The sequence below is a fragment of the Egretta garzetta genome, unplaced genomic scaffold, assembly GCF_000687185.1.
Source record: "Egretta garzetta isolate BGI_Z169 unplaced genomic scaffold, ASM68718v1 scaffold39, whole genome shotgun sequence".
NCBI lineage: Eukaryota > Metazoa > Chordata > Aves > Pelecaniformes > Ardeidae > Egretta > Egretta garzetta.
The window spans coordinates 2,254,686-2,267,165 of NW_009260945.1; the positions used below are offsets into that span (position 1 = coordinate 2,254,686).

At 41.0% G+C, this 12,480-nt stretch overlaps 1 protein-coding gene across 2 annotated transcripts in view; it reads left to right on the forward strand.

Annotated features, from left to right (window-relative positions):
- The first annotated feature begins 316 nt into the window (after positions 1 to 316).
- Positions 317 to 12,480, forward strand: part of LOC104133741 (c-Maf inducing protein) — a 64,548-nt gene continuing 52,384 nt past the window's right edge. Inside the window, exons 1-3 of one of the 2 annotated variants that reach the window (XM_035902595.1) lie at positions 317 to 335; positions 446 to 571; positions 11,450 to 11,500. In XM_035902595.1, the coding sequence (XP_035758488.1) occupies positions 458 to 571; positions 11,450 to 11,500 (165 nt within the window). In that variant the 5' untranslated portion in view covers positions 317 to 335; positions 446 to 457. Of the gene's footprint in view, positions 336 to 445; positions 572 to 8,318; positions 8,506 to 11,449; positions 11,501 to 12,480 lie in introns of those variants that run through there. The other variant, XM_035902597.1, reaches the window with a different exon arrangement.

Sequence of the window (12,480 nt, forward strand, 5' to 3'; positions counted from 1 at the left end):
AGGGAGAAGAACAAGAATGCGTGCAATAAAACTACATCAATATAGTACACTGCTGTTTTGCATGTATGAATGGGATGCTTCTTCATACATTGATACCACGTGCCTGGCCAGACCCCTGCATAGCTCAGTTCAATTTGAGATTAGGTTTCATTGATTTTGGGGTCTAGAACAAATGTGGTTTGACATTTTTGTATTTCTGGCACCTAGGTCTGGCCTGGTTTTGTTTTTATATGGGTGATCTTATCACTTGAACAAATTGGATGAAGGTGGCTGGCTGGATCTCTCTGTTGAGTGGCCTGTATAGGAATTTTGCTTTCCAATTACGTATTTTGCAGGTATTTTCAACACCAAGAGCAATTTTGATAGTGCTGTTCTTACTTTGAAGTTGTGAAACTTCTGATGACTAAGTAAACATTTCTTTTCCTCTCCTTTTGTTTTCTTGCAGCCAACTGGGTACATGGAAAACTCAATTTCCTACAGTGCTATTGAAGATGTTCAACTGCTCTCCTGGGAGAATGCCCCTAAGTACTGTTTACAGCTCACAATCCCAGGGGGTACTGTCTTACTGCAGGTACAGTAAACACAAAAGTACAATTTTCTTTCTTTCTTACTATGATTCTCCTTTAACTTCTCTTTGCTATGCATGAAATCTTAATTAGATGGACTCAGAAAAGGCAGAGAACTCAGAGCTGTCAAATTATCTAACTGCCAGAAAATTTGCTCAGGGTGATAGCTCTGAAACTCTCCATGATTTTTGACAGTCAGAACAGAAATTTTGGGCCACAGTGATTAGATCTTCTCCATGATTTTGTGCATCAGAATAGTGCTTTGTGGAAAGGCGGGCCTGAAACAATTGTGTTTTTACATATAGTCCTATTCCTGCGTGAAGCAAGTTAAACATTTCATCCATCAATTCATATAGGAAACCCATAACTTGCACTGGAAAGACAATCTTTGCTGGAAGATGTCAGTGTATTTATATGGATATCTACGTCTGCTAGTTCTCCAAGTGTTGTTTTTAAACAGAAGACACTGTGTTTATGTTATTCCAGATTTCTTCATCTGCTTGTGAGGCTTTGTAGGACTGCCCAGGTCATGGCAACTTTTATTGACATAAAAGCACTTCAACAGCACTGAGCTTTGGAACTACTTTAGAGTAGGAAAAGGCAAGCAACTGAAAACCTAGCTGTTTGGTCCCCAAAGAACTTTGAAAGACTGAATTGACTCCAACCTATCTCTTACCGTAGTTCTCTAAATGATTTTATGACTATGATTCAACATTGTTTCAAAGACAGTTTGTTACCTGTTACCCTTTGGGAATTTACTTTTTTAGTTGAATACACAGCCATGACTATTGTGTTTATGCATTGCCAGCAGGTAGGACTGTAAATGGACTGGGCGACCAATTTCTATAGAAAACATGAAAAAAAGATCAGTTTAACCTGTGGATAGCTCAGGAAAAATTAAAAAGTACGAACTGCTTCAAAGGATTGATCATAATAGAGCTTGTGTGTTTGGGTGTGTATACACATACACACACACACTTTAACTGAACCACTTCTGCACAAAATGTAGTCCTATAGATAAAAAGATGGAAACGTACTGAATGATACACTAATGACTGTGATGACCATATCTGCTGGATCATTTGCCCATCAGAGTCATGGTACTCAGTGCACTCATCCATGGTCCAGCAAGTAGAATAGAATAGACTTATTTCAGTTGGAAGGGACCTACAGTGGTCATTTAGACCAACTGCCTGACCAGTTTGGGGCTGACCAAAAATTAAAGCGTGTTGTTAAGGGCATTCTCCAAATGCCTTTTAAACACTGACAAGCTTGGGGCATTGACCACCTCTGTAGGAAGCCTGTTTCAGTGCTTGACTACCTTCTTGGTAAAGAAATACTTCTTAATGTCCAGTCTAAACCTCCCCTGGTGCAGCTTTGAACCATTCCCATGCATCCTATCACTGGATACCAGGGAGAAGAGATCAGCATCTCCCTCTCCACCTCCCCTTCTCGGGAAGCTGTGGAGAACAATGAGGTCACACCTCAGCCTCCTTTTCTTCAAACTAGACAAACTCAAAGTCCTTAGGTGCTCCTCATAGGGCGTTCCTTCCAGAAGGAATTTCATTATTTCTTAGTGGTGAATTGTTTGCTGAAGCCCCAGTAGCTCCACAAAGTATGTGGCGCCGTCTGTATCCAGGGAGGGTTTAGTCAAAGCTCTTCTGAAATGGCTTTACCTGCAATTCATGAGAAAAATACGAGTGAATGAGTGGTTATCATTCAGTAACCCAAGGCTAAGTGCCAAGCTGGTCCATGTTTTCCATACTATAGGCTTCTGTAGAGACATGGCACAGCAAAATTGACTCTGAGCTGAGAAGCCAGTATGTCTAACACTAGGTTGTGCTAATACTAGGTCCTGCTAGGTCCAGCTCTCCTTTGCCTTCATTTCAGACAGGCTGATGGGTCTGTCCATGCACAGAGCTGTTTACCAGCAGCTTAGAGAACACAGTATTGACTGCAGTCCTTCACATGGTTCCTGTGCTTGGGCTTTGGGATGGTTTTGGAATGTCATAAAAATATCATGAGGTTTTGATGATTTTCAACATAGCAAATACACTTTTTCTCTGAAATGGTTAGAGGTGTACATGGAAACATTCATGGCCACATCCTTTCTTGAGTGTATTTCTGGAGCTCCTTTTCATTTACTTCACTGGTGTAATCCTGGGGTTTGCAGCCCTGTAAAAGGGGGCTGCAGCCATTCCCCCATTTTAATCTGAAAATGGTGCAGCTAACTAAGTTTGGGTTGACCTGAGAACATCTAATGTTGTGGACTCTCCTGGTGCATAAGTGGCATTTGTGTGTCTTTTCACGTGTCCTTGAAGCACAGGCATGCGTCCCGTTTTACACGAAGCATACGTACATGCCTCTGCTTAGTGCCTAGCGAATTTCTGTGGCTCAAAATAACTTACCGATTTTAGGCGTTACCGGGGAGTGTAAGGAGTCTGAATTTCAGACAGGCTGCTGCAAGTCTACCTAAGTACTGATTCTGTGGTTTGAAAAGCTTCTACTGTGCGTGACACTGGGGAAGGCAGGAAGACGAGCCATGGTTTCCCAACAGCTAGATTAAGGTCCTCATTATTGATGAAATCTTCCTTGCCTAATCCGTTAATTGAATTAATTAGAAAGAAACTCATTTGTCAAGTTGGATGATTTTGATTTTTTTCTTGTGATAATTTTGACTCTGTTTTTTCCATAAATTTCCCTAGTGATGCTAGCATTTATGTTTGTATCTGTTTCAAGAGCTAGAATAGTTACATCTGCCTTTCCAAATTCTGTTTCTAAGTCTTTATTGTACGGTTTATGGTAGCTGCCTTTACAGGCATGCTTAATAGGAAACCAGATAAAGTTTGAACCCGCAGCTCCCTGCTGAGTTTAAAGGAAATTGGTTGGGTGTGCAGACTTTAATCTGGAGCAGCCTGCCATTTGTTTCTTTAAACCCCTCCCCCCCCCAACAAACCAAACATACAAATAATTAAGTTTGTGAGAAAGCAACATCTTATGTGAATGCTTTGGTATTTTCTTCGAAAAGATCGGTGTCTTTATGTAACCTCGTAGGAACTGATAAAGCAGTGGAGTGAGCTGGGCTTCTGTTATGTTTATTGCTGACTGGCTGAGCAGACTGGATCAGATTACATTATAACTCCATGGGAATTTCAACGTAATTGAAAATACAAACTTTAAAAATGTTTTTAGTATGACTTGGTCCTTGGTAGTGTCTCAGTTCATCAAGTGTGGCCAGATCGGAGGGAGTGTAAAAATAGATTTCCCTTGTACAGTTGTAATGTGTATTCACAAATCCAGAACAGTACTAAAAGTTTGGTTTAGTATACCTAGGAAATCAAGATGCAAAAAATGGATTTATCAAGTAGTCAAGTTCAAAAAAATTCTGTAGAATATGTGACAAAGGGTCTGAGTGTCCAAAGGCACATTCACTGAAGTGCTGGGAAATGGAGGTGCTGAGAAATTAGCCCTTGCATACTTCAGTTATTTCCAGATTTCCAAGGGACTTCAGTACATTTATGGGAAGTTGAGACTTCCGATCTTTAATAAAATCATTCTGCCCCTCTAGTCTGAGCAGCAGCGTGCTCTGATGCAATGTCCAGCTCTGGTATCAGGAAGTGTATGATAGTGGAACAAGTCAAACTAGTCCAAAATGTGTTCCCAGGACTGTTGCTACTGAACTGCACTTTTGGGAAAATCTGATTTGTTTTTTTTTTCTTTGTTTTTTTTCTTTTTTTTCCAAAGACTTGATCTAAATGAGGTTTATGTACAGAAAAATGTTTGAATGAACTGTTTTGACCACCCCCCCCCCAATTTATTTCATATTTCTGATTAACCTCAATTTTATATTTTGATGTATGTTTTTGCACACGCTGTATTATAAATTCTTTAATACTATGGGCTACTATTGACAAGTTTTAATATAATATGAAGCATGTTAGTAGTTCTGAATCACAGGCTTTCCTGATTTTTCATTTTGCAGAAAAATGTAAAATTCCAACTTCTGCTTCACTGATTTGAAGCAGAAGCAAATTTCAGACAACTGGCATTTCCCTCAGATGGAAATTAATTTCCAGCAATCCTTGCGGGAGGATGTTGGCGTGTGGTGGCAGAGCATCCTTCGTGTATTTGTCTGTGTTAGGCATGACAAATGCCACAAGAGAGTCCCAGTCCATGTTCAAGTTCTCATCCCCCCCCCATCTGCTGTCACCAGGGTCTATTTCTGGCTTATTACTGCACAGTAATGAGTCAGAGAAGGAAGAGTGCCATTACCTTTCCTTACATCATCCTGATGTCCTCCCATAGCAATACTGACCCATCCCAACCTATTTTAACACATGAAAACCGACAAGCAGCACCGGAGGTGATGCAGCTCCTCTTAGGAAATCGGATCACGAAAACAGGACGTGTCTACCTGGGTTTCAGAGGAGGATTTGGTTCTCAGGCAGCAAACAACTTAATCTGGGCTAGGATCACATCAAAAAAGTCATCTTTGTGTGTGTGCTTCCCACTCGGTGTTTGTTTTATTAGCACAACTGTCTGAGCACAGGCGTGTTTCACCGCCTGGCGTTTGGGGATTCTCCTTGACCCCTGTGGGAGTCACGGACAGTCAGTTTTCCGGACGTGCTGGTGGCTTCTGCTTTCTTTTGTCCTGCCAAAGTCCCTGGTCCTTCTGATGAGCGGCGATTGGCTCTTGCAGATTTTGTTTCTTTCCTACAGTTGGGATAGCAGGTGTGAAAGAAGGTGTTGCTGAAGGTGGCTTGTAGGCCACAGCTCTTCAGGCTAGGAAATAGCTTGAATTTAGCTTTTGAAGAAGTGTGAGCTCATTAGTATCAGTAATAGCTGGGCCTCCTTGAGCTGGGCTAAACTTCTGCTCTTCCTGCTTTCTGTTTGTAAAGCACAATGTGTGATTATGGTATTGTGTGGATGATTATGAAGGGGATGCTGCTATTGATAGTGAAATAACTGGAATAACCTTTTGGAAGAGCATGAAAACAACTCGGAGTGTAATTTCACAAGCACCAAATGTAGAAGGAGTCCCAGGAAAAAGGCTTTGGTATTTCAGTCATGACCCTACTCCCTGCTTTCCCATAGTGTCCTTTCTCTTGGATGGGTCCTAAATGCCTTAAAGCTGCCGCTTCCATCCCTACCGCTAGTGTTGTTTTATCCATTTCTTGGCAATCAAGTGTAGTCAGAAGGAAAAACAAACAGAACAGGAAGCCTTGACAAGCACAACAGTCACACGTTCAGCTTGGTGCTCGAGCACGCAGTTTTTGCCAGGGAGTCCCCACGGTAAATGTTTTAGTAACATTTTATTTTAGTGTCCTCAGAGAAACCTGGCTTTTGTTTTAAGTGCGAGTCCAGCCAACCTTGCCAGTGTGGAGAGGTCACGCAAGGACCAGAACCCAGCAAAGACAGGGAATATTTTCAGGAGGAAAACAGCATTTCTAGCAATTACCAGCAGCTCTGTCTGTACTTTGAGTTAAGCCAGAAGAGAGGCAGGTTTCCCTCGCAGGCCTGTCCGTGCTGTGGAGGTGCAGTGCTGGGATGTGCATCGGCACTATAACGGTTTCGTACGGTCTGCGTGAGGCAGCGCTGTGCATGCCATGGGGCTTTGACTTCCTGCAGCCCTGAGCTGTTCTGCTCCTGTGGCTGATAATAAATGGGCGCAGAGAAGCCTGCAATACTTTACAAGTCCCAGTAATGAATATCAGCTGGAGGAAAGCATAACAAAACCCCGTCCCTCTGACCAGAGGGCAGCTGAGGGAGAGAAAGAAACATAGAATAAAACCAGGAAGAGTTAAAAACAGAATCTGGATCATCAAATCCCACTTATTGCCACATCTTTTCAGATGGCAAAGCCCCTTGGGAGGGTATGTACGAAGGATGCTGTTGCACAGAAAAACCTGGGAACTTTTTGCTACGTAGACAAGCCTGTTCTTGCATTCTTCTGAGTAACGCATGTGCCAGTAAAAAGGGATGCCCTAGTGCTAACTCACCGTTAAAGGAACTTGGTAGCATGGCATGTGCAGTGTGGTGGAAATTTTCTGCTGGTGCTTGTTGCTGTAGACATATTGGTATCAGTGGAGCTGTGAATATTTATATTAGCTAAAGATCTCCACCATAATTTCTGGAGTGGTCGGTTTCTTGCAGAGTTTCAGGTGTTGCGTTTCTCAGCAGCACAGGGATTCCTATTTTGTTTCCTCACCTGGGTGGAAATGACAGTGGGGGCTGTAATAGTGGCATGAAACAAATGTTCAGTTTGCTATCTTCGTGAGCAAAAAGAAAATCTGCTTTTGAAAAATTTGTATTCCTACTTGTTGACTAAGAAATGAAGTACTTTGGGTACAGAGAAAAATACTTCCCTTTTTGAGCAGAGATGTAAATTTACTCATGTTGACCAAAGCTCTGTATATGCAGGCATTTAATCTCTTGCACAATTTTCCTCCTGCGAGCATTCTTTTTGAAGCTGATGAAATTAATCCTATGAGTGAAGTTGGTACTGCAGCCGATCCCAGGTGGCTTTTCCTCTCTGATTGAACATTTACACCCCAAAAATTAGAATGTAGAATCCTTCAAAACGCAGTTCCAGGATCAACTCATTTTTAAAAAAAAAAGTACTACCTACAGTAGGCATTCTTAGAGTAGATATTCTTCCTTCTTATTTGAATAATAATAAATAAGCTACAAGTAGTTTGGATCTTCTTGCACCTTCTAAGAGTTTATGTGCCATGTTTTCCTGTTTCCTAAAGTACTTTTCTACTGTGTTGCGGTTGTACAAAAACAATGGGAGGCCTTGACTGTGCAAGAAGCTCCAATTAGTTGGACCATGTGCCACCTGCAACCCTGCTAAAGCCATTGCATTTGAGAACAAAACTTAGCAGAATTGGGGCCTAAACATACCAAACACACAGGGGGCCCAAACTATTATTTTACATAGGTAGATTATAAAATCTCCATTCTGTCTGCTTCATTCTTCTCTCATTGACTACTTGTAACAACAGCAGGCAGAACATTCCCAGGTTGGATCTTTTTGAAGTTGGAAAGGTAGCTGTAGTAGTGGTGTAGAACTGGACCCACCATGTGGGCAAGGCTGAGAGTAAGAAAAACTTACCTTGTGCGGTCAGCATGCCTAAGGAAAGCCTGTTTTAAAGTCTTTCATGTCTCGTTTTCTCCTCTTTATTGTACCTAGAGCTGAATAAATATAGTAGGTTATGCCCTCAGCTGAAGTGAAAAAAAAATAAAAATTGTAGGTGTCAGTTCCTGGGAAGTGATTATTTCAATGCAGAAGTGCTGAGCTCCGGGAATGCTCATCAGTTAAAGCTGTAAATGTGTGCGTGCAGCCACTATAAATGAATTGTAGTTCTTTCCACCACTTCACACTTTGGTGCTCATTGCTCCAAACTTCAGAAATTTTATGCACAGTAACCTGTATGCTTGAGTAAGTCAGCGTGTGCAGAGGCGGCCATCGGCTGGACAGCTGTCTGGATGAGCACCGACAGAGCCTGATGGCTCTGTCATCCTGGCATGCTACGAAGCTCCCTGTTCTTTTGGTAAGAAAGAAATGTTCCCTGTAGTCCCTTTCTCAGTATAAGCCTGAAAGAGAGGAGGGAGGAACAAGGGATGCTGTGCAAGCGTGAGCTCTTCGTTGTCCTCTGCAAAAGACCCAGTGTTTCCTGCACATCGCTGTGGTTTTGCAGCTTGCTGGAGTCAGGCAGGCGGAAGGGTGCACTGGAAGGATTAGCTTCTGCTGCTTGGGAGAAGTGGGAGATGCTGGTGCCAGGCGGCACCATGCAGATAACGGTGCTTGGATTAAATGCATTCAGTCTATCTGTGTAGAACACTGTGGAAAGAGCGCTGGTGAAATGACCGTTGACTTTCCAAATTCCTCTTACTGTTGAGTCCTGTTCATCAATAGAAGCGTGGGGATTCCCTAAAGGTTTGTTTTTCCCCTTTTGTGTTCACTTTGTCGTCTTTGTCTTCATTTTCCTTGGAAGTGGTCTTGAGCGACAGCCTGAGCTCTGAAGGTTTTTAGTTTTGGAGGGGTTCATGCTCCTAACCCAGATCCAGATCTTGATCACTTTTCCTCTACAATTGCTAACACTACGTGTAGACAGTGCTTGGTCCCATACTTGGAACCTGGTCACTTTGCTAATTCTACTTTTTAAATGCTTTTTATGTATTGCTGCTGTTAAGTTAAACAAGTCTTTCCTCTGCCGCTTTTTGGTTTTGCCTTTTACAGCATTCTTTCTTTGTTTTCTCCTCCAGTATTTGCAGTCCACTTGTGTCTCTACCTCTGCCTGATGCTGTTGTCCTCATTAATAGTTTCTGTCATCCAGTTTATGTAAGGCTCCGGTCGGTTGCACAATCTTATCTACACATAGTATTTTCTAATTATTTGTAGTGGTCTTACAGTCTGTAGCTACTGACATCCCGAAAGCGGGAGAATAATTAACAGTGCTCAGCAGTTCCCATTTAGGGCTGTAGCATCTTACTTTGGACTTCAGTGTGGTTTTGTTCAAGTCATGTAATGGTCAGACCAGGGACTAAATGAGGTTGACATTTTGCCTGCTTGAGAGAAGTACTTCATCCCCCTAGAATATTTTTGATTTTATCACTTAAAATAACAGTATCTTAGTTTGCATAGCTCCTATATGCTCAATCTGCATATGTTTTTTTTTAAGGAAGTAACGAATGTGTAACTTGCAATATTATTGGTGCTATTGCTTACTCTACATGCTCAAACCTACAAAACTTTCAGTTTTACTTCTTCTTTAAAGGGTTCTGATGCTAGCATTTGAAATGAAGGCTTTTTGTTCCCCTCCATGAAACAGTTTTCTCCTTTAAAAAAAGGAAAAGGAAAAAAGGGTCAGTTTGAAATGGAATCTTTCAAAGAAATCTGGTGGTTTTTTAAAGCATTTTGTCTGAACAAAGATAAGAAATATCTAAGCGTATTTACTTACTGCCTTTAAAATTATGTTAAAAATGTCCTTCAGGCTTTTTATGCAAATTATTTTTGACCTTTTTATTATATTAAAATACAGTATGAAGTATATTGACTTGAAATTCAATTCTACATCATTTATAGGCAAAAGGTCTATCTTATCATGTGTTGTAATGCACACATATACATAAAATACTGTGCAAATAACAGAAAGAAACTTATTAAATATTGGCAAACCAAAATATCCTGAAGATCTGCACTCTAAATGTTTTTATGGTTTTTCTTTGCATGCAAAATAAAAAGAAAAGGAAATCATGCTTTTTGTTTCCATTTGTAGCAAATTCATATTCTGACAGGTCAGCATTCTTCCTTAAACAGGAAGTTTGTTTTTGATATACTCTGTGGTCAGCCAAGATAGATTTATAATAGATATATTCTGCTTTATTGCCTAGAGATCTACTGGAGGAACAATTGATTCTCATTAATATATAAAGAAATAACATGTAATATGTATATAGAAGAGCATTATTCCATTTAATTCAGAGAAGTCAGTCCAAATTTATTGTCACTGAGACATAACAATCTGACCTTGAGATTAAACACAGTTTTGGTAATCACGCAACATTTTTACTTCTAGTATTCCTGTCGTTACCAGGGAACTGAACCAGCGTCAGGAAATAAAATCCATTCTGCTGTGTGGATTTTGAATACTTACCTGAAAAGGTGTGGGGGAGTGAAACTTGCTGAAGGATGCTTTAATTTGCTGGTGAAGCGTTCCCCCTCTTTTCTTTTTTCCCCCTCTTTTCTTTTTTCCCCCTCTTTTCTTTTTTCCCCCTCTTTTCTTTTTTCCCCCTCTTTTCTTTTTTCCCCCTCTTTTCTTTTTTCCCCCTCTTTTCTTTTTTCCCCCTCTTTTCTTTTTTCCCCCTCTTTTCTTTTTTCCCCCTCTTTTCTTTTTTCCCCCTCTTTTCTTTTTTCTTTCTTTTTTTTTTAAAACATGGATTTAAGGGCTATTCTGTGATTTTCACTACTTGTGTAAAACATTTAAAAAGTACCCATTGGCAATGATGAGACAGAGTTGGAAAAGCCAAAGGGCATCTCTACCCACTCAAATATTTCAAACTTATGTCACCTTGTTAAGGCATGCATATTTACGTCACTGTAGATGCTTTTATATTTTTTGATACTGAGCCTTTTGACCTTTGGGAGTGTTGAACTATTCCTTCATTGGCTACGAACCTGGCTTCACACTGAGGATTTCTGGCAGCTCTGCTTAACACAGACAAAAATGGGTGATCGCTGGGAGTGATTATTGCAACATTTATGCCACTGCTGCAAACAGTCTTTGCATGTTTCTGCACATCTGTGTGTGTTATGCTTTCCACTCTGTTATAATATTGCTGAAAGAGCTAAGACGTTATTTGAATTGCTTTGGGGCCAGCTGAGGAACAGGACAAGAAGGGAAACTGGAGTATGGAAAAAACCCACCCCTCCTAGTAAAATGTCAACCCGTCTTCTTACTCCGCTCCGAATGATTAATAGCAAAGGCAAATGTTCTACAGACATTAAAGATCTGACCAAAACCTGATTGAAATCAGGGAGCATTTTTCACAGTCTTTGGGTCGGACACCGTTTCATAGGGGGTAATTGTTTTCTAAGGGTTTGGTTCAGTATTTTACATTTGCAGCAAGGTCTTTGTGTCACTGCTTTGTGTGAAAATAAATGGGTTATAATGTAAAATTGTAGCTTTGAGCAGAGAGTTTCCCTCACTCTAATGAGGCTGGGGGTGAAGTTAGCCAGGGTCATCAGGTTCAGAAGAATATGGTGGGGTGCAGCATTACTGGTTTTAGGGTACACAATGGGTCATTTGCTTAGTTTTGGCTGAGAGATCTGAAACACTGGTAGAAACTAATGATTCTATTTGTAATTTTGTTTATTGCAGGCTGCAAACAGCTACCTGAGGGATCAGTGGTTCCATTCTTTGCAGTGGAAGGTAAGTTCTGCACTTCGCTGTCATCTTTGTCTACAGAATACTTTTTTAGCATTCCCTATTCCTTCATTGTGAGAGCCCTGAATGGATAAAGTCTTTTTCTTACACAACCTCTCAATCAGAACATGTATGCAGTTTCAGCTTGTTCATATCATGAATGAAGTGGACAAACTAACTTTTTATACAGCCCAGCTTTATCAACATGTGATTGCCTTCAAAAAGCAGATAGCCAGTAAATTCACATTTAAATAGTATAGAGATTGGATGGGGTTTGGTTTTATACGGGGAATGTAGTTACAGAATGACTACAGCCTGATTATATGTAGTCTTGGACTCTTGGGATACTGGGGGGGGTTTGTTTGTGGTTTTGTTTTTCTTTTTTTTCTGAGAAACTAGGGAGAAAGGGTGTCTTTTAGAGTTGCTTGTTGTAAGTAGCATCAATCTGTTATATATCAGTCTGTGTTTATGCTTTAGGATGATTTGGATTTAAAGGCAGTTTCCATTTCAGAGGTCTCGAGCCCTTTCTCATTTCCAGTGGGAACAATGGGCTGATTGCCCTGAGTAGGGGAAGTGGATCACAGTAACAACATTGTCTCTCAAAAGCAGCACATTCCTCATCGAAAACTGGAGCTGCTGACCTTTGGATGGAATCTGTATGGATCATTGATGCAGCTGGAAACAAGTTTTGGCCAGATGCTGAGTATGGTTGTCCTCTCTTGTCATGCGGTGGGAAACACAAGCAGTAGCTTTTCAGCTCAGGACTTGCCTTCAGCAGGGTTTCAGTGAAGTCAGCCAGGTTGGCTGTGTAGCCTATCGAGATTTCAGCCTGCTGACAGCAACCACATGTGAAAATACAAGGAAGTCCCTCCCACCAAACTGGTTTTGTTGTAGGTGTGTGTGATAGTTGCAAAATGTTTGCGTGGCAAAACTACAGTATTGGTGTGCTTTGCATAGCCATCAGCATCTGGCAGAATCATATTCTG